Source organism: Natator depressus, chromosome 4 (assembly GCF_965152275.1).
Source record: "Natator depressus isolate rNatDep1 chromosome 4, rNatDep2.hap1, whole genome shotgun sequence".
In the NCBI taxonomy this organism is placed as follows: domain Eukaryota; kingdom Metazoa; phylum Chordata; order Testudines; family Cheloniidae; genus Natator; species Natator depressus.
Window position 1 is genome coordinate 135,955,845 of NC_134237.1, and position 21,135 is coordinate 135,976,979.

The following is a 21,135-nucleotide window of genomic DNA, read 5'->3' on the forward strand; positions in this document are numbered from 1 at the left end:
AGGCTGTTTTAAGAATCCTACAACCACCCTGGGTGTTTCCACATCAAAGCAGATTCTAATCAGAGAAAAACAAGAGAATCCACAACTAGCCCCAAGTTGCTTGTAACTATTTATTTGTGTTTGTGTCTCAGGTCAAAACTCCAGTAGAAAAACCAATAAATACAATCACGAACTGCCACATGCACAGTCTGCCCTATGCCAACACTGCAAGGAGTTCCATACAGCGCAGCTTCCAACTGGAAGGACAACAAGAGAGCCCAGAGTGGGACCTGTGCTGTCTAGAAGACATGGGGACCAGGGTTCCACAAGAGGCTGCTGCTATTGACTCAGATTTGGTTTCTCTCAGCGGGCTGTAAACCCATCAAGTAGCCAGGTGGTAAATGGTTTGCAAATTGGGAGAAGCTAGGCATCAATTCTTTTTTTAAAGTGGGATATTTTGGGAGATAGTAGCCACCAGTGTCGTCCCTGTGCCCCACGTCATACGACATTCACAAAGACACGTTCTCAGTGGTTGTGTGGCCTGCCCCTTCCCCTCCCCCGCCCACCAGGAGGGGCGTCTACTGTAGAACGGGGATTCTTGATGGTTTCATCTACAGACACAATAAGGCAAGCAGCCTCAGATGCGGCCGTCAGCGCGTTGATACGCACAATGGCCGGCTCCCACACGTAGGCTTCAAAATTATCAGCGATATCTTCGTTGTTCACGTCCACGCCATACCAGGTACCTCCCTGAGGAAGACAGCAGGAGGAAACATCAGTTACGCAGCAAAACAGGAGGGTGCAGACAAGAGGACAGGGAGAAGGGAGATGGCTCCTATGTGCTAACATACAGCAGGGGACAGCAATTCTCCTCCTCATTAACCTCACTTGCAATCAGAAAGTGTCTTGCTTGAGGAAAGTATTAGCTCTTAGCACTTTCCATCTGCCAACTGCATTACAAACCATTAACTATGCCTCACACTGTCTCTGGCATTCACACCACTTAACGTACAGAGAAGCTAACAGAGAGAGATCAAAGTGCCCCTCACACCCAAACCAGATCTCAGGAATTGCCAGCTCCTAGCCCTGGGCTCAGACTGCATCTTTCCTAACCAAAAGGTGCAATCACTTATCTTGCATACAGCATTTTACAAACTCTCCCTTGCTATCAACCTCATGGCTAACACTACTTAGATGCAGTCAGCTCTGGGGTGGGACATGGCAAAGATCACAAACACTGCCCAACCATTTGCTAAGAAGGGAAGACCAATACTGGAGTCAAGTGAAATTTCCAGGGGCACTTAAGGAGGCAACATATAATTGTCTGAACTGGAATCTGGCCAGGTTTGCATTTCATTGGAAAAGCACGATCAACCTTTATAATCCATCACTTTAAGGTTTAAAAGAGAAGACTCCTCCTGACAAGTGATGCCTTTTCAAAAAGCAAATCAAACCCCAGTAGCAGCTCTAAAAAAGTCACCCCACAGCTGCAATCAAAAGGAAAATAGGTTTCAGAGTAACAGCCGTGTTAATCTGTATTCGCAAAAAGAACAGGAGGACTTGTGGCACCTTAGAGACTAACCAATTTATTTGAGCATAAGCTTTCGTGAGCTACAGCTCACTTCATCGGATGCATCACGAAAGCTTATGCTCAAATAAATTGGTTAGTCTCTAAGGTGCCACAAGTACTCCTTTTCTAAAAGGAGAATAGTTTCTCTTTATGACCAGCAGCAGATTCCTCATCACATGTGAAAACCATTCACAGTACTTAATCAAAGAGGCAGCAACCGAAACAGTTACAGTTGTATCATTGCTCTGTTCTGCATGCTTCAGAAATTCAGTGTTATCGGTTCTCCTGGGAACATGTTCGTTCAACGGGGCGAGCCCACCTGTGCATGTTTGGCTCTCAGTTTGTTCAGAATGTTGGTGGCATCAAACCCGGCATTGTCACAGAGCTGGCGTGGAATGATCTCAAGGGCTTTAGCATAAGCTCCTATGAGCAACTGTTGTTTGCCTGGAATGGTCCTGGAGTAGTCCCGGAGGTATTTCGAAAGTTCCATCTCTATAGCACCACCGCCAGCAACAACGGAGTCGTTCTGAAACGGAGCAAGAGTAAAACGTTCCATGACCTTTCTCCAAACACAACGATTACACTGAAACTAGTTAGAGGAGAAAGCCCAGGACACGAAATTAACCTGTTACAGATCTGGTTGATGGCATCTCTGGATCTGGAGTATCCACATCATGCAAGCCACCACCACCGTCAGGACAGCCTGCCTGCTTTGCAGGTAGTTTCTGCAGAGGGCCAGTGGCTCCTCCAGGCTTGGGAGGAGATGCTCTGGAAGGGGAGCTTACCCTGCCACAGACATACGTGGGTGCCTTTTCTCCAGCTCCACATTCTCTCAGGCCAGACACAGACCTGACTAGTAGTGAATTAAGTTACTTTCACTTCCATCAAGTGGTCAAAAAGATGGCACAAGCCTGATGTGCCATTTTCGCGAAGCAATTGCTTTGCTGCCGAGTGCCGCTACCAGCTATTTCTCCTGCATTTCCTTTGGTAAATCACAGATTGAGGAGTCTTTGCTAGAAGAAAATGGTCCAAAATCCTAAACTGCTTCCTCTTATGTCCCCCAAAGCACCCGTGCTCTGAGAATGCCTTACCTCAATATATGCTAACACAGCAGTAGCTGTACGCGTGACGTACTATCCAGAGATGCCTACAAGCTATCAAAGATGACAAGCACATGGGGGGCAGGGGGATAACACATGTAGACACAGATAAATATCACTGTCCCGGTGCCCCTAGCCCTGACTCATATCAGTTAGCCAGCTGCTTGGAGAGTCACCAGGATGCGTTTCAAGGAGAGGGCCGATAGCTTACGTTCAGTGCGGGGCAGAGTGAGTGAAAAAAGCCTCGAAGGAAGATGAGAGAGAAGCAGGCAAGTGTGTCGGGGTACTCTGCTAAGGCACCATCCAAACCAAATGGAAGAGCCATTCTGCACCCCCGGGGATTCCTGATCACTCATCGGACTGGGGTTAGCACATACACACCCCATTTGGTCAGGGGGCAGTTCTAGCCTCCAGGGCTGTGCTAGAGGAGAACGCCAGACAGCGTTCAAGGGTGGCTGGCTTCAAGAGGCCTGTGTTACTTTGGACACTGTCCCTTCAACACTGGCCAGCTTTCTGTTCACTGCACTATGGGAGTGGAGACCCACCGTATTGCTTCTCCTGAGAGGCAGGATCCTCCTGCCCCCAAACAAACATGTTCCCGCTTTCCTTGCCCCACACACTTTCCCAAAACATCCCTCCACCCAAGGTGCTGCATGGGATTTACCTCCTTGCTAAGGAAGGTAAGTTTCAGGTCCTAGACAGACTGTGATGGCCTTTCAAACAAGAACCCTGGCCTATGGCAAATGTAAACAGCTGGGCAACGTCTCCAGCTCCTCCATACCTTGATTGCTCTCCTGACTATCATGATGGCATCATGTAGGGACCTCTCAGTCTCTTCCATAAACTGCTCTGCACCTCCTCGCAATAGAAGCGTGCACGTCTTTGCCTTTGGACAGCCTGTGAAGAAGTTGTACCTGCCGAGAGCAGAGCATGTCAAGGGTTAGCACTGCCAGGATAACCAGCACCTGGGGCTCATCTACACAAACACGTGGTTTGCACCAAGCTGGGGTGTAAGTCTACCCAGCGCTAGCCTGCCATGCACAGACTGGCTGCAGAACCTGCTGTCACATTCTGACAGTTCTGTAATGAGTTCTTACACAGCGTGCGTGGAAATGGGAGCGATCAAAACACACCAGGGAACTGTTAACGCCCGGCCAAACGATGTGCAGCAGGCTAGCACAGGGCAGACTTACCCCCCAACTTCCTGCGAACTAAGTGTTCATCTAGACAAGTCCTTAGACAGCTTCAAAAAGGTGCTTTGTGGGTGACCTGGCAAGAGAGATATTCCTTTCCAAAGCCAAACACATCTGCAGCCCTTCTAACTTATACAGTGACCCTGTTGAGTCTCTAGAGACACAGGGGAGGGCCAGATTATTCTATGAATGGGATGCAAGTTCTCTGCAAATACTCAGGTACTTGCCCCTGCCCGAGTCTGTGCTGAAGCAGTTAACTGGGGAGAAACAAACAGCAAGAGGGGTTAGGACGTTGGGATTAGTCCCCAAGAGGATCTCTCCCCTGAGATGGGCCACAGGATGAAAAAGCTGAAAATCCACTGAGGTATGGTATTAAGCTTAATTTGTGCTAGCTGAGGTACAATGTGGCTGTGGGGTATTAACACAGATGCCCCACTCAACCCGAGAAGGGGCTGCATTGCAGGTGACGGATGAAGGGATGCCTATACGATTTAGTTGGGGATTCGTCCCGCTTTGAGCAGGGGGTTGGACTAGATGACCTCCTGAGGTCCCTTCCAACCCTGATATTCTATGATATACTGTTTGTATATTGCTGCAGGATCCTTTGTACATACAAAGTCACTATGTACATACAAGACACTATATTAAGTCCACCGGACCTCAAGAGGTGTGACGAGGTGCGATACGCTTGGCCAGACATCAAGCCAAAACATGGAGAGATACTCAGACACGCTGAGATTTCACCAGGTTAGCACTTTACCGGTCAGAAATGTTACTCTTACAGCAGTAATATTCCAACACAAATTAAAATGCCACAGTTCAAGCTACGGTATATTTACCTCTCCCCTCCAATCTGGGCCTCCTCGAAGAGTGCACACTGTCCCAGAACATCATCTGTGAGGGCATTAACACTAGTCTGAATAGACCCACCACAGGCCTGCAACGTACAGAAGAGACAAGGTGGCTTTAGTGTAACAGCAGAGGGACAAGCCCGGACAGCAGGTTACTGTTCTGCAATGGCATCATAGTCACAGAGCCTTGTGACTGGTTGGAATGACTGTGACCTCTAACTCCCAGACACGGAGCAGCCTTGGCTGTAGCCACCCCCAGGAGAAGGCTTAAGAAGCGACCAGCAAGAGAGACCAGAAAGGCCAGGGGCAGCACATGAAGGGTTCGGAAAACCTGACTGTTACACCAGTGTAACCGTATCAGTTAACCCCCCTCCTCACAAACGACAGACTTCTACTGGTACAGACACTGGGTGCAGAGCAGGCCGAAGCAGTAGACAGAACACATGACGCTTACAGAGATCCTTCTGGCAGAGGAGCTCATGTTTTGCAGACACCAGTCAAGTGACATAGGTTAAATATCCCACCTATTTCCAGATGGATAAACTGAGGTACAGGTAAAAAAAGTGTAAGAAGGGCACTGAACTCCCAATCTCCCACTGGGACGTGGGCACCGAACTCCCTCCGGCTCCTCTGAAAATCCCAGCTGAGTGACTTGCTCAAAGCCATCAAATTACTGTAGTAAAGTCAGCAAAAAGAATGCAGGAGTCCTGTTCCAACCACTACAGCACAATCCCCAGTACAGTAGAGCTTTTAATATGCTCCTCCATGCGTTAGCAAAGCATCAAATGGTTTAAAAGATTTTTCTAAAATCTTCACTTGTAACGTCCCTTTCCTCATGCCATCTGTGTTGTTACTACAGTGCTTTACAAGTGATCTGGCCAGTAGACAGGCAACCCCAGACATTTGCCCTGCTTGCCACCCCCTAATGCCAGCCCCGCACTTGCAACCTCCCAAAACATGTCCCATGACCCCTCTCGGGGCTGCAACCCCAGGTTGAGAAACACTGATCTAAATGAGTTGAGTACCCTCTGGTGGTACTCACGTACGCTGGGCTGAGAACCACCGGCTTACAGTTCAGTACAGGGCAGGGAGGGAGTGAAAAAAGCCTTGAAGGATTAATAGCAAATCTAAACCCCTTATTACAAAAAGATGGAAGTTACCATCATAGTCCTTTTGAGATCTTCTTCCGGAACTCGACCAGCACAAAACAGATCTCTGTCTGCGAAGTACTGGGTAGCTACGTCACCAATCGGAAGCTTGGACAAGACGACTTTGGCTCCCGACTTGTGAATTTTGTCTAATTTGTCATACAAGATGCTCCACTCTGCATCCACAATGGCCTGGTAATCCTAGCGGAAAAGAATCAGAGACGAGCTTGCAATGCAGTTTTATTACAAAGAATTGCAAATGTCATCATAGGTTACCTGCACAGGGAGATCCCTTGTGAGACAAAAGGCAGCGATAATGCTGCTTTATGCAGCCTTGGAAAGATGTTCACTTTACACACTCACAGGCAATTTTAGGTCACTCATTTTATAAGGAGACACAGAGAAAGTTACAAAGCTCAAAGCAACATGACTAACAGATAAAGGGATTGGAGGAACTAACAGGAAGACAGTGACAGCTCAGTGTATCCTGATAACAGGTGATTAATGGGGAGGAGAAAGGAAGGGTTGTACAAATATCAGTGTTATTTATAGGAAGGAGAGGAGACTGTCTAATGCAGTTAGCACAAGGAACTAATATAGCATACCCTGCAATAGAGAAGAATGCAGATAGCGACGGATATTGATCTTGTGTTTTTCCATAGTGCTCAGACTTTACAAACCAGACACAAAAGAGTCATTCCAGCCATCAATAAAATGCAGCCACAGCTGGGTGGCAAGGATTTAAACCGGGAACAGCAACACTATAGAACCATTCAGGACAGACAAAAAGAAAAGGAGTACTTGTGGCACCTTAGCTGTAGCTCACGAAAGTTTATGCTCAAATAAATTGGTTAGTCTCTAAGGTGCCACAAGTCCTCCTTTTCTTTTTGCGAATACAGACTAACACGGCTGCTACTCTGAAATCAGGACAGACAGTAAAGGAAGCCATGTTTGCTGGGATGGCCTGGAGAATTTATGGGGAACGAAGTAATTACCCAGACTGTAACATGGCCAAAAAACCAAGATTAACCCCTCTATTCCCGCATAAACAGCAAGGGGATTTTGGGTGACCACAACTGCTGTGGGAACCAAAAATTAGCAACTCAACCCTCAATTAAATTCTCAGCCCTAACACGGTCTCCCCGTAGTTTTGCCTTGAGCTTCCTCCCACGTGATGTTCCTCCAACAGCTTCTGTGTTTATCAGAAGCTGCACATGCCCAGTGGCTAAAAGCTTCACCTTGTTTTAATGCACTATGTGACACTCTAGTGATTTCCACACCTGTATGAAAATCAGCACTTAGGACACTGCTCAGTTCCAGTTTATCCAAAGGGCCGGTCACTGGAATAAATGCAGCATGAGCCAGAGGCCAGACGCAGAGTTTCCCAAACTGTGGGTCACGACCCTGCCCCACGTACAGGGGGCATCACAAGATGTGCATGCTGCACAACCTGGGGCAGCTGCGTGCCCTGGCTACCACTGCCTTGCTGTACTGCGTGCGCTGGGCAGGGACAGCACTGGCTCATCAGCACAGTCGCTCTGCAGCACACATAGGACAGTAGAGCGAGGTGGCATTGACTAGCAGAATGGGGCTCACAGCTGCTGCTGCACCAATCCCATGCACAGTGGGAGGGAGTCGAGCCAAGCCCAAGGGAGTTACGTTGTTTTCTGACCTGACCTCGCACAGGCTGTTGTCAGGTCCCATTGGGTTTGGGTCACAGGGCTCTATCTCAGACCTCTGGGGGGTCACATTAACAGAGATGAGTCCAAGGGCGCGTCGGGGGTGGCACAAACAAGTTTGGGAATTACTAGGCTAGAGAAAAACATAGTGGTACTGTCCTTTCCATATTGGCCAGGGACAACTCAGCCACGGGCTGGTAGACTTCCCTTCGGACCTGGAATACTGGGTTTCAGTTGGAACAGCCTGCCCAGGTCCTTAAATAAGGCCAATGATGCATATCAATCTGAGCTGGTAAGACATGGGTACATAATGCAGCGATAGTTATGTGTGGAAGGGCAACAACCCAACCCCATCCAGGAGGGAACAGCAACTCTCCTGCACCAGAAGGTTGAGAAGAGGCTCGGAAATAGTCAGAGAAGCCTCATTCTGCATTGGAAGTGCACGTTAGTTTTGGTCCTGATCTTTCCTTTCAGCTCTTACCTTCACGTTGTTGACTCTCACTTCAGCATTGTCTTTCTCTGCTTTGAGCTCTAGCTCAACGTTCAGGAGAGCGATCTTGGGGGACTCGTACTTTTTCGGCTGCATCTCAAACCCAGCATAAGAGAACGTTTTCTTAAAGGCAACTCCAGCCACCAGCTGGGACTCCTGAAAGAAGGGGGTTGGATGTTGGGGTTAGCCAGGCAGGGTTAACGAGATCCTGTAGGAGGACTCCCTGCTTCAGAATCAATGTATAAGGCAAAGTGCCATTTACCTTACGACAGCTGTTTCTTTTGATTAACCCACCCTTACAGAACACAAGTGGCAAACATTTATCTCCTCTGCCCAGGAAACCAACCTCTCCCATCAGATCCTTCCCAGCACACAAGATACCATCGCAAAAGGCACTATACAAAAACTCAGGCTCAACTCTCCAGTCTCTCACTGATGCCTTTCCCATTTGTACCCTTTGAAGATGCCTACCCCGGCTCAACCACCTCCCTAAACTTGATCTTTTCTTGCCTTATTCTAGATTACAGCAATCTCGGGATGGGGGCTGCTAAGCACATGAGACTGGCTTGCCCAACGCTGCCCCCGATAACACTCCATGTTGGAAAAAAGTCAGTGTCACATTCTCTCCCCATCCTACATCTTTCTAACAACCCACTAGCTTCCACGTGGATTTCTCCCCAGCAGGCTTTCCTGCAGGGTCAACTACCCCAGGAAAGTATAGTCTCAAGGTCATTAGAATGGGGCTTCTGCACCAGGCCTTCAGAAAATGCCAGTTTCCTTTCACAGCAGTCCCTGGTCTCCTGCCCTCTGGGAGGAGTCAGGGCACAGCTCCAGCCCTTGAGTTACAACAACCTCCTGCCTCACCCCAAACTCAGCAACCATGCTGGCAGCTCCAATCCTGAGCATCCAGAACCCAGATGCAGCACGTCCATTGTGACCAGGAGGAGCTGCCAAAGCCACAAAGCCCTTCCCTAGGGTACATGAGCATGGCCCTCAAGGTGACCCAAAACCTTCACACAGCCTGGAGCAGAGTTACCTCAAGAATTCAACCGACACCCTGGAAAGCAGGATGCTGCAATATCCTCAGGCTCACAGACCTGCCCTGCTAAACTCCTCAAAGTGGCAATTGGGGGGAAAAAACTATCCTCAAACCTGTTCAAAATCAAATTCAAGGGCAAACAGCATCTGACAAAACTAGCTTCCATTCTCTGTAGCTCCTGCCAGGAACAGCTGAAATGATTTTCCTTAGAAAGTAAGGAAATAGGATGGTCTCTCCCATCTCAAATCAGCTGGAGGGAGTTTTCTGTGACTCTCTGAAATGCTAGCAGACCCTCAGTTATGACTGGGTGCATGCAGAACCAATTCTGATTCACTACATTACCTGTCTGGGTGAGATAATGCAGTAGTGATCACCTCTTTTCTCCATGGAAATGCTTGTGTGAAGTATTTAGGGGCAGAAACCACCACAGAACAACAGTTCACTCACTAGAGACTAGGACAGGCTCCAGTTTTCAGTGGAGATATGCCAACTAACCCACCATCTACATGGGATTAAGATATAAGAGACTGAGACAGCACCAACCACCTTTTACCCCAGGAACGGTTTTCTATCGTGGTATGTACGTTTAACACTATGTACCACAGGTGGTCAGACACTATGGTGATGGGCACCACATAAGAACCTAGGCAAACAAATGGAAATGGACAACCCTTCGCAGCTCATACAGTCTATTCCCCCTGGCCAATTCAGGATGAGTCTCCTTGTGGTATGTAAACAAGGATGTTAGTTACTTCTAGAACCAAAGAAATTTAAGAACTACCACCTGAATAAGGGTGGAAGACCTGACTTCTCTACTGCCTTGTGGAGTCCTTCATCCCCGCATGAAGCAGGTGTAGTGAAAGCTAGAAACACAGAAGTCACCACTACCATCAGTGATAGCATTGCAGACCCGCTTTGTACACAGGGCAGTGCTGTGGAGGATCTGGCTGGTACGTTGTGCACAGAAACACAACCCTACCCACTCCTGCCCGTTTGCAAACTAAAGTGGGGAATTACAGACAGGAGGCAAAACAAGGAACCACTGACCAGCGTGTAGGATGTTTTGGGCATGAAAACCCTGGCACCGAGTAGGAGCAAATGATTAGGGCTCTAAGGGTATGTGCACAGGCCAGCCGTGGGGTTTTCTTTGCTGTGTAGACATACCCTAAGAACTCCTCTGAGCTAACAGGAGACTCAGAAAGAACTTACTTCCAGGGCACCTCCCTGCACCTTCTTTATTCCAATCATTTTGAGCTGCAACAACTCATCAAGCATCATGACGGCATCTACCACCATCCGGGAGAAGAAGTCCTTCTGCTGTGAGATCAGCTTGGAGTTGAGGGCTGTGGCTGCACATTTCTCCAGCAGCCTTCTTTGCTCGCTGCAAGAGAAAAGAAAAGTCACATTTTGCACATGTCTTAGTGCCCTTTGCCAGATCGCAAAGCATTTTATATGCATTTCTTAAGCCTCACTCTCACCTCCAGCCCAAATGAGGAAGTATTAGCCCCCTTTTACAGAGAGGGAAACCGAGGCACACAGTGTTTGAGGCCCAAATTTTCAGAAAGGGCCTCTCTAATTTACAGAGCTCCGCCTCAGACACCATGGGTCCAGATGTGAGAAGTGCTCAGCACCCACAGCTCCAACCAAAGTCCACGGAAGCCACAAGTGTTCAGCTGTTCTGAAACACAGACCCCAAGGATCTCAAATGGGGCACCCAAACTAGAGGCCATTTTGAAACCTTTGGCTTACAACTTCTAACAAGTAGTGTAAGAGGGCAGGAACCAGAACTCAGGAGGGACCTGAGCTCACTGCTATGTTTACTAACGGTTACCAGAACTACTGTATTTTGCATCCACTGATGGATGTGCAAGGGCTTCCCCCACAGTCAGCAGGAATAATAAAAACCATTCAGTGTGCAACATTCCCTCCTCATTAGAGCAGCTCAGTTCATAAGGGCCAAAAGCTGCCCACAGGGGTACATAAGGCGAGGCACATAGTAAGTGGCCTGATTGTCAGAGACATGCTGAGCATCTAAGATGCTTGCTGATTTCAGTGGGAGCTGCAGGTGGTTCAGTTCCCAGTGTGAAAAATCAGGCCATTTATTTAGGCGCCTAGCATTATGCACCCAAGCTGGCAAACAATGGCCTAGATACTCTTCTGGAGTAACAGCCTTGGAGAGATAGCACTGCATCTTCTTAGTCAGACCTACAGATTCCAAATTCAGAGAAAAATCTAGCTGTGGCTGCAGCTGCTGATCCCAGATCTGAATTTGGCCTGGAATCTTCAACCTAGGACCACATAAAGTGCAGCAAAACACAACTTTAAAATGCCTCTGAACCAACAAGGCACTTCCTGGGGCAGATCTACCATCTAGTCACAATATAGGCTTCTCAAACTCAAATAGAAACTTACTCTTTATCGTCCTTCTTCACTGTCACCGAAATCTCTTTGATCTTATTTACAGCCTGTCAAAACAAAAGCCAGTAGCTGGAATTAGTGGCTCACATTTAAGAATGTGATCAGCCCTCCAGCATATTCTTGTATTTGTATTTCAACCTTCATTGCTACTTTTGATGCAGTTGAAATTTTAAGTACACAAGAACGGCCATAGTGGGACAGATCAACGGTCCATCTAGGCCAGTATCCCATCCCTGTCAGTGGCCAGAGCCAGATGCTTCAAAGGGAATGAACACAACAGGGTAATTCTGAGTGATCCATGCTGTCATCCAGTCCCAGCTTGTGGCAGTTGTAGATTTAGAGACACCCAGAGCATGGGGTTGTGTCCCTGACCATCTTGGCTAATAGCCATTGATGGACCTATCCAAGTATTTCACCTATTCTACTGCTTCCAGTCCAGTAATCAAGAACCATCTCCTTAAACATCGCTGCTCTGCAAGAAACCCAGGATCTATAATAAACTGGGAGGAGTGGTAGATACGCTGGAGGGTAGGGATAGAATACAGAGGGACCTAGACAAATTAGAGGATTGGGCCAAAAGAAATCTGATGAGGTTCAAGAAGGACAAGTGCAGAGTCCTGCACTTAGGACAGAAGAATCTCATGCACCGCTACAGACTAGGGACCGAATGGCTCGGCAGCAGTTCTGCAGAGAAGGACCTAGGGGTGACAGTGGACGAGAAGCTGGATATGAGTCAACAGTGTGCCCTTGTTGCCAAGAAGGCCAATGGCATTTTGGGGTGTATAAGTAGGGGCATTGCCAGCAGATCGAGGGACGTGATCATTCCCCTCTATTTGACATTGGTGAGGCCTCATCTGGAGTACTATGTCCAGTTTTGGGCCCCACACTACAAGAAGGATGTGGAAAAATTGGAAAACGTCCAGCGGAGGGCAACAAAAACGATTACGGGACTGGAACACATGACTTATGAGGAGAGGCTGAGGGAACTGGGATTGTTTAGTCTGCGGACGAGAAGAATGAGGGGGGATTTGATAGCTGCTTTCTACTACCTGAAAGGGGGTTCCAAAGAGGATGGATCTAGACTGTTCTCAGTGGTAGCAGATGACAGAACAAGGAGTAATGGTCTCAAGTTGCAGTGGGGGAGGTTTAGGTTGGATATTAGGAAAAACTTTTTCACTAGGAGGGTGTGAAGCACTGGAATGGGTTACCTAGGGAGGTAGTGGAATCCCCTTCCTTTGAAGTTTTTACAGTCAGGCTTGACAAAGCCCTGGCTGGGATGATTTAGTTGGGGATTGGTCCTGCTTTGAGCAGGGGGCTGGGCTAGGTGACCTCCTGAGGTCCCTTCCAACCCTGATATTCTGTGATTCTACAAATATCACTGGACCTGCTCTACTGCTGTCAGCACAAGCAATGATAGGAAACCAGATCTAGCAGCAAATGAGATATGCTGAAGCCATGTCTGTAACTCAAGCACACTTTTAAGTGCAAGCAAAATTCCTATGGACGCAGAGGATGGGGTAGTAAACTATTTTCACTTCCTTTTTAAAATGACTACATTCCCTGATGCTCCCTCCAAAACCCTGTTCTAACAATGTTGGGACAGGACCCTGAAGTGAGCCTTTGGGCATTTGAAGCCAGACCTCCCACATTCGGTCAGGCTAAGAAAGAAGCCATTATAAAGTTCCTAGTAGTAACAACTGAGATGAGATTTAAAGTCATAAAGGCTTACTGGCTGCTGTTGTGTTTTAAAGAAGCCAGCTGATATTTTGCAGTGGGGTGGAAGGGATTGTTACTGCTCATGATACTCTCCCCCACCCCCAGTCCATTTTAGAGATGGTTTTTGCCCTCTTCTGGTACAGAATCACTGTCCAAGATGTTCTAGACAACTATGCAATTTTGTGGTAACAGACGGACTCCCCACGAGCCTATGCATTTCCCTACCAGCTCAGTTGCAGTGCGGAAGGCTCGGATGATGATCTGAGGATGCACACCTTCCTCCACATAGGGCTTCACTTGTTTCAGGAATTCTGCAGCCAGCATAGTCACAGAGGTCGTGCCATCCCCAACCTGCAGCACCACAAGGAAGTTTGTTCATATCACCATCACATCCTAAAGGTTCTACATTAGCACAAGTTCATCAAACCCAAAAAGTACAGTTTCAGAAAGACATCCCACCCTTAAGCATGAGGTTTACATACTTTGAATGCAAACATGGACATTTGATTTAGACACTCATGCTGCCAGTGCCTTCCAGAGACCTGAGCAACACACAAGGCCCCACTTGGTATCCCAGCATTTCATAGTACAGTAACTCCCCACTTAACGTCCTCTCGCTTAACGTTGTTTTGAACTTATGTCCCTGCTCAATTACAGAACATGCTCCATTTAAAGTTGTGCAATGCTTCGCCATAATGTCGTTTGGCTGCCTGCTTTGCCCACAGTTGGCAGCCCCCTTATGTTCCCCCCACAGCGCCTCCTGCCCGCCAACAGACCCTGCGGATCAGCGCCTTCCTGCCCGCAGCAATCAGCTGGCTTGTGGCATTCAGGAGGGGGGGGAGGAGCAAGGACTCGGCGTGCAGGCTCCCCCTCCCTCCTCAACGCCGCAAACCAGCTGATTGCTGCAGGCAGGAGGTGGGGGAGGCTGCGCACCATGTCCTCACTCCTCCCCCCTCCACGCCACAAGGCAGCTGATTGCCACGGGCAGGAGGGAGGCGCGAGGAAACAGGGTGTGGAGTAAAGGGGAAGGACGGGGGGGGAAGAAGAGGCGGGTTAAGGATGGGGGCTTGGAGGGAGGGGTGGAGTGGGCGAGCCGAGGGTTGAGCCCCCCGCCCCTGGTGCCTGCAGAATAGGGGAAGCTGCCGCCGTGCAATGTGCTTCTCCTAGCCTACAGCACCTTCAGATTCCTTGCCTGCCTCATTGTCTCCAGTGCCAGTGGGCTGTGCCTGTGTGGGGTAAGGGGGGGGCACCTCCCAACTATAGTGCTCTACTGTACTGTATGGCAAAAAAAAAAATTTCCCTGGAAGCTAAGCCCCCCATTTACATTCATTCTTATGGGGAAAACTGGATTTGCTTAACATCATTTCACTTAAAATCGCATTTTTCAGGAACATAACTACAATGTTAAGTGAGGAGTTACTGTATGCTTCCTCTGTCCTCATGTGTTTATGCTTCAGAAGCACAGTTGTTCACATTCATACCTCTGCATCCTGAGATTTGGCAATGTCCACTAACGTCTTAGCAGCAGGGTGAACGACATCAAGAAGTTTCAGGATTGTGGCGCCATCATTTGAGATAGTTGCTTTGCCTATGGTTTTAGAAAAAGAGTTAAGTCCAAAGTTCCTGACTGAAGACACTTGCCTTCCCGCTCCAAAGACACATGTAAACTCCAGCATTTGAGGGAGTTATTTAGAACTCAAGGCCAGTTAGATTAATATTTTGGTTAGTTTACCACACCAGGAAACCTCAGTACACCTCTCTCTATTTTCCTTTTCAGGAAAAATTGGGCCCCTGGCTTTTGCTAAGGTAGAAAGGTTTCCATAAATTCTCTAAATGCGTGATTCCTGCACCGTGAGCTTTGCCACTGATTTCAATGAGCAGAGGATCAAGCCCTAAATCCTTATTAAAGACAACTTTTCTCCAGACAAATGACTGTCCCTCAAAAGCATATGGAACATGATCACTGCTGTATTTCCACACATTCCCACAAGTTGAAAGTGACTGACTACTGACTACAAATCAGCTGAAAAGGACAGGAAATAGTCCAAGCTGAGAAAAAAGTAAAAAAGTAAACAGTATAAATGGTGAAAAGCAAAATGGGTTTGAAAGATGGTCAGTCTTAATCTTAATGTAGCTAAGCATTTTTTAAAATGCATGAATTTTGATGTAAGAGTGCCTCTAACAACCCTGCTTGATAACATCACCTCACTTTCCTTCCCATTCTGGTTTTACAAATGGAGCGTGCTAGGTGCCACAGAGGGTTAACAATAACTTTTCATATACGGAAACTGTTAAGTGTTGAAGGCTGGAATGTCATTGCCTCAGTAACGCTCTTCAGGCTGCCCAGTGCTTCTGTTCTTGGAGCTCCAATGTTATCACTACTAACAGCAGATAATGCAGTCTGCTCATTCAACAGACCTTGATGTTACTCAAAGAAAGACCACAGACTTGGTTCGATGGAGAAGGTGCTCGGCCAAGTTTATTATCAACGAAGCACAGCACTAGCTCCCTGGATCTATGTCTCAGGTACACAAACACACGCATGCTCGTTACAATGGACTCAGCCAGTCAGCAGTGGGACTTTCTGCCGCCCTCTCGGTTGGACAAAGGGTTAAGGCGAGGTACCCCAACATTTATAGACCGAGACAAACAACTGGGATAAACCAGTTGTGTACCACTGTACGTATTTTATGATGTCTATTTTTTACCTGGTATTTTGGAGATTATTATTATTCTGTCAAGCCATCTTATCTTGTACTAGATTGGGATATAGCTGTACTAGCTGGAATATATTTACGTAAATATCCAGTGCCTAGTACAGTAGCAGCAACTTTGCCAAGTTAATGTACTAGTCAGTGAACTTATAAGCATCTGCTTTAATACATGGCCTGACTCTGGTTCATGGCCTCTGGTTCAGGCCTCAGACTCTCTCTCTACCACAGACACCTGGGCTTAGTTGTGAAACAAGAGAAAATAAGTTCAGCAATGTCAGTTCACTCCCTGCTCAGGCACAGCACTTCCACAAAGAGCCAAACAACTCAGCGCTGCCGGCCATCTCTGGCTTAAGACAGGTTCATAACTAGAGAGGCAAATATCTCCAACAGCCAATGATGGGGCACTAGATGGGGAGGGCTCTGAGTTACTAAAGAGAATTCTTTCCCAGGTGTCTGGCTGGTGGGTCTTGCCCAAATGCTCGGGGTCTAACTGCTCGCCATATTTGGGGCCGGGAAGGCATTTCCCCCTGGGGTTAGACTGGCAGACAGCCTGGAGGTTTTATGCCTTCCTCTGCAGCATGGGGCAAGGGTCACTTGCAGATTTAAACTAGTGTAAATGGTGAATTCTCTGTGGTTTGAAGTCTTTAAATCATGATTTAAGGACTTCAGTAACTCAGCCAGAGGTTATGGGTCTATTACAGGAGTGGTTGGGTGAGATTCAGTGGCCTGCAATGTGCAGGATGATCATGATGGTCCCTTCTGACTTTAAAGTCTATGAGGCAAAGATGTTTGTAGACCAGGTTTGAGGTGCACTGGCAGAACTGGAGAGAGAAAAACTTTCACAACACTTGGGCCACACTATGACAGGATCTAGCCAGTACTATGGCACCTCCCTGTCATGACCACCTAGGTTTGGGGTATTTTTTAGAAAGAAAAAGCTACCTTAACTCAGTCTCCTGGATAAACAATACATCCCTTTAAAGCTATTGGTATTTCTGTCACTAAAATATCTTGAACTAGCTGAGGCTGGAGTAAAGGTTTTAAGTTTGAATGTGATCACAAGGAATCAGACGTGTGCACTAGAAGGAGGGTCTCTGTTAGAACTGAAAGCTATTGTGTAATTGAGAGTCGGAATGAGAACGGGGGTGAGGTAAGCGTGCTGAGGTCTATGAATGCTGGGTTAACTGGTGGTTGATGACGGGGGGGGGGGGGGGGGGGGGAAGACACGGACGGACTACCAACCTTAGCTCTAAATTAGCTAATCTTTAGTTTGGGCTTTTCCCCCCAAAGTTGAACACAGAAGTACCATATAATATGTATCGTGCAGGGATGTTATTTGTTAGTCAGTCAAAAGCCACTGCTTTACATGTGGTAACATTGAAGTGTTAAGAGTCATGATACTTTAGACTTACCTCTGTCATCAACAATAAGTTTGTCCATGCCCCGGGGGCCAAGGGTGGTGCGAACAGCTTCTGCGATTACCTGGCAAGCACTGATGTTACTTAGAAGCTGAGGAATCCCTTGGGAGGTATCTGTGCCTTCCTTCAACAAGATAACTGGTGTGGGCTGAAAAGACAACATACGTTAGCCAATGCCTTGCTCAGATTTTAATAGGCCAACTAGTCCCCCTAAAAATAATTGTGCATATCAAAATTTTCTAGCTCAGCTAATTAGTATTATTCAATAAGTTCCCTGATGGGAACAATTTAGGAAATCAGTTCACTGTATTAGAGTGTCACTGCTTGCAATTCCGTATCTAAGGCTGAAACCAAAGTCTACCCCCCGCCTTAGGCTCTATAAATCTGAAGATTGGATGTCTTAGAACTAAGGATTTCCATATTTTTCAGCTGTTTGGGGGTTTTCTTCTGAATTTAATCTTGACCTTGAATTACTTGAGTTTCTAATGAATGTAGTTCACTACTCTTGTAAGTGGTTTTTGGTTTTTTAACCTTTACATTACTAAGCTGGATTCAACCTTAATTTAGATTTGTCTGAAAAATACAACTAACATGAAGGATAACCAAGACCCAAAGTGAAGATCCATTTTCTTCTAGAATACGATCATAATTCAACAAATGCAAGTAAATGAGCAGATCCTGTTAACATTAAATCTGGTTACCTGTCGGCTGCTACTCTGAAACCTGTCATGGATATGTTCTGTAACCCCCCTCAGAGGCTGAATTCCTGGCCCTTCCCCCTTCAACAGCATGAAGCACAATGAAATGAATACCCTCCAGCTTCAACTCTGCACTAGATACGCCGTACCCATACTACTGCAACAGCTGTCAACAGCACCGAAATGCTAGGCCGGTAGCATGGATGGGGCAAAGGCATTTCTACCACTTTGTCATGTAAACTTGTTGAGAGATTTTTCATGATGCCATGGTATGAACACCTGAGCCCCATCTATTCTTGCATTGGTGCTGCCACCAGCACAGTTGTATCCATTGCTGGTGGTAACCGATATGCAGATAATGAGGCCTGATCTACACAAGAAAATTAGGGCACAACAACATCACTCAGGGATGTGAAAAATCTACACCAGAGGGGCTTAGTTAAACCAACTAAGTCCCTGTGTGAAGAGCTCTAGGTCAACAGAATTCTTCCATGGACCTAGCTACCAGCTCTGGATTACCTATGCCAACGGGAGAATCCCTAACATTGGCATAGGTAACATCAACACTGAAGCGCTGCGGCTGTGTCGCAGACAAGCCCTGAATTCTGTAGTGTAGACAAGGCCTGAGAGGGAACATTTTGGGTCCCTCACACTTGGCTGACAGGGAAAATGGCTGGACAGTGTCAAAACTACAGATAACATATAACTGAAAGCAACAACAACAACAAAATTAGGCAAGTTCATGGAGGATAGGTCCATAAATAGCTATTAGTCAAGATGGTCAGGAATGCAACCCCATGCTCTAGGTCCCTAACCCTGCAACCCCCAGAAAACTGGGAATGGATGACAGAAGCTGGATGACTCAAAATTGCCCTGTTCTGTTGATTCTCTCTAAAGCATCTGGCACTGGCAACTGCCAGGGACAACACACTGAGCTAGATGGACCATTGATCTGAACCAGTGTGGCCATTCTTATGCTCTTAAGAGAATGACTGGGGGATTCTAAAAGGCGATGGTAACATCCAGCCAATGGATATTCACTGTGCTCTAGGATGGTCCCATACCACACACCCTGCTAGCCAGTAACCAGTTTTCATCTCTCACTACCTTTGAAAAATCAGAACAAGATGGTATCGCTTAAAGAGGAAGCTAGTCCAACACCTAACCAAACGTGATGATTATCTTTACACCGTGATGGTAATGTGAGAGATTGAGCCATTAGCAATAAATCATTTTACGGTAAGACCACTATGATTCAAAACAATTACAAAGTTGCGTTTCGAGATCTGTGGGACAAGGGGGACAGAAGTGGGGCATGAAAATTAAATATATGCCCTCAATTCAAGTTTGAAGAATATGTTGTGAAACAGAAACAAGGATCTTCTACCTCTGTCAGAATAACCCTAAACGGAAGTTTACACAGGAAATCCAATTATTCTGCCTTTGAAAAAAATCAAGTTATATGCAGTGCAATAATACTGCGTGCAAATGTGGTCGCCCCATCTCAAAAATCTATACTAGAATTGGAAAAGGTTCAGAAAAGGGCAACAGAAATTATTAGGGGTATGGAACAGCTTCCCTCTGAGAGGAGATTAATAAGACTGGGACTTTTCAGCTTGGAAAAGAGACGAATAAGGGGGGAGATATGATAGAGGTCTATAAAATCATGACTGGTGTGGAGAAAGTAAATAAGGAAGTGTTATTTACTCCTTCTCAGAACACAAGAACTAGGAATTACCAAATTAAATTAATAGGCAGCAGGTTTAAAACAAACAAAAGGAAGGATTTCTTCACACAATGCACAGTCAACCTGTGGAACTCCTTGCCAGAAGATGATGTGAAGGCCAAGACTATAACAGCATTCAAAAAAGAACTAGATAAATTCATGGAGGATAGGTTCATCAATGGCTATTAGCCAGGATGGGCATGGATGGTGTCCCTAGCCTCTATCTGCCAGAAGCTGGGAATGGGCAACAGGGGAAGGACCACTTGATGATTACCTGTTCTCTTCATTCCCTCCAGGGCACCTGGCATTGGCCGCTGTCGGAAGACAGGAGACTGGGCTAGATGGACCTTTGGTCTGACCCAGTATGGCCCTTCTTATGTTCTATATTTTGTAACAGTCTCTGTCTGGACATTCCTAGGGCTGCCTTTAGGGTAGGCAAGGGGACGTGCCCTCCACAGAAATGACAGGTCTGAGCTTTGCAGAACAGCCCCCTTGGTCTGCACAACTTGGGGACAGCAGGTGCCAGAATCAAAGTGAGCCACGCCCATCTCCAACAGAACTGTGGGGACCAGTGACTACAGCTCCCAACATGCAACGCTCCACCTCGCCCACAGCAGCCAATGTGGGCAGCCATGGGCCCCGCGGCTGTAACAGGGAGAGGAACCCCGAGGACTACAGATGCCAGCATGCAATGGTTTGAGCAGCCATAGGAGAGGGTAACAATTGTAATACCCAGAGGCTTCCTGCACCTTCCCTGCCGTTTCGACCTACACACTACAATCCCCAGCATGCAATGCACCACTTGCTCCCCCAGCTCGGAAGCAAGGTCGTGCGCGTTGCCTGACGGGACTGGTAGTCTCGGCGAGACCACTATTCGCCCACCGTAACCAGGCTGTCCCGAACCCCCAAGGCCCCCCGCTCAATGGGCTACTCCAGGACTAGGCCACAACGCCCCTCGCCCTCACTGCCGCCGGGCTGTGCTGAGAGACGGGGCAGCGGCTCCGGATCCCCGCCGCTCCGGCAAAAGCCCGCCATCCCCCACAAATAACGGCGGCTCCCGGCCGGCCAGAGCCCGCCGGCGGCGGGGGGAGCCGCTGTCGAGCCGGGAGGGCCCATCCCCGGGGCGGATGGCGGCGGATGGAGCGGGCCGCGCCGATCCCACTCACCATCATTTTGACGGAACGTCTCGTTCGGCCCCTCCGACAGCGGCGGTTGCTGGTCCCACAATGCACTGCGTTCGCACAGAAACTTCCCGAGGCTTGGGGCGGAGTTCTCACCGGAAACGGGCGGCTCCTCCCTGCTACAACTCTATGGTTGGGAGCCAGCGGCTCGACCCGGCCGGTGTCCCTTCCTTCCCTCAGTTGACCATAGAGATGCAAGGCTGGGTGGGTGGATG

General features: G+C 47.7%; 1 protein-coding gene across 1 annotated transcript; it reads right to left on the reverse strand.

Annotated features, from left to right (window-relative positions):
- Positions 1 to 89: 89 nt before the first annotated feature.
- On the reverse strand, positions 90 to 21,052 carry CCT7 (chaperonin containing TCP1 subunit 7). Its single transcript, XM_074951949.1, has 12 exons — positions 20,906 to 21,052; positions 17,310 to 17,463; positions 14,665 to 14,771; positions 13,409 to 13,534; positions 11,462 to 11,514; positions 10,259 to 10,430; positions 8,002 to 8,166; positions 5,854 to 6,042; positions 4,682 to 4,779; positions 3,431 to 3,563; positions 1,869 to 2,075; positions 90 to 729 (listed from the first exon to the last, which is right to left on the reverse strand). Exons 1-12 carry the CDS (start codon positions 20,909 to 20,911, stop codon positions 505 to 507), a joined length of 1,635 nt encoding a protein of 544 aa, XP_074808050.1. The 5' UTR covers positions 20,912 to 21,052; the 3' UTR covers positions 90 to 504.
- Positions 21,053 to 21,135: the final 83 nt, after the last annotated feature.

Bases quoted from the DNA above. Each gene is read 5' to 3' on its own strand.
- CCT7 (XM_074951949.1), bottom strand. The intron at 10,431-11,461 runs GTAAGTTTCTAT...TTTCTCTTGCAG, and splicing joins GTGAAGAAGGACGATAAAGA to CGAGCAAAGAAGGCTGCTGG. The intron at 2,076-3,430 runs GTATGGAGGAGC...GCTCCGTTTCAG, and splicing joins TAGTCAGGAGAGCAATCAAG to AACGACTCCGTTGTTGCTGG.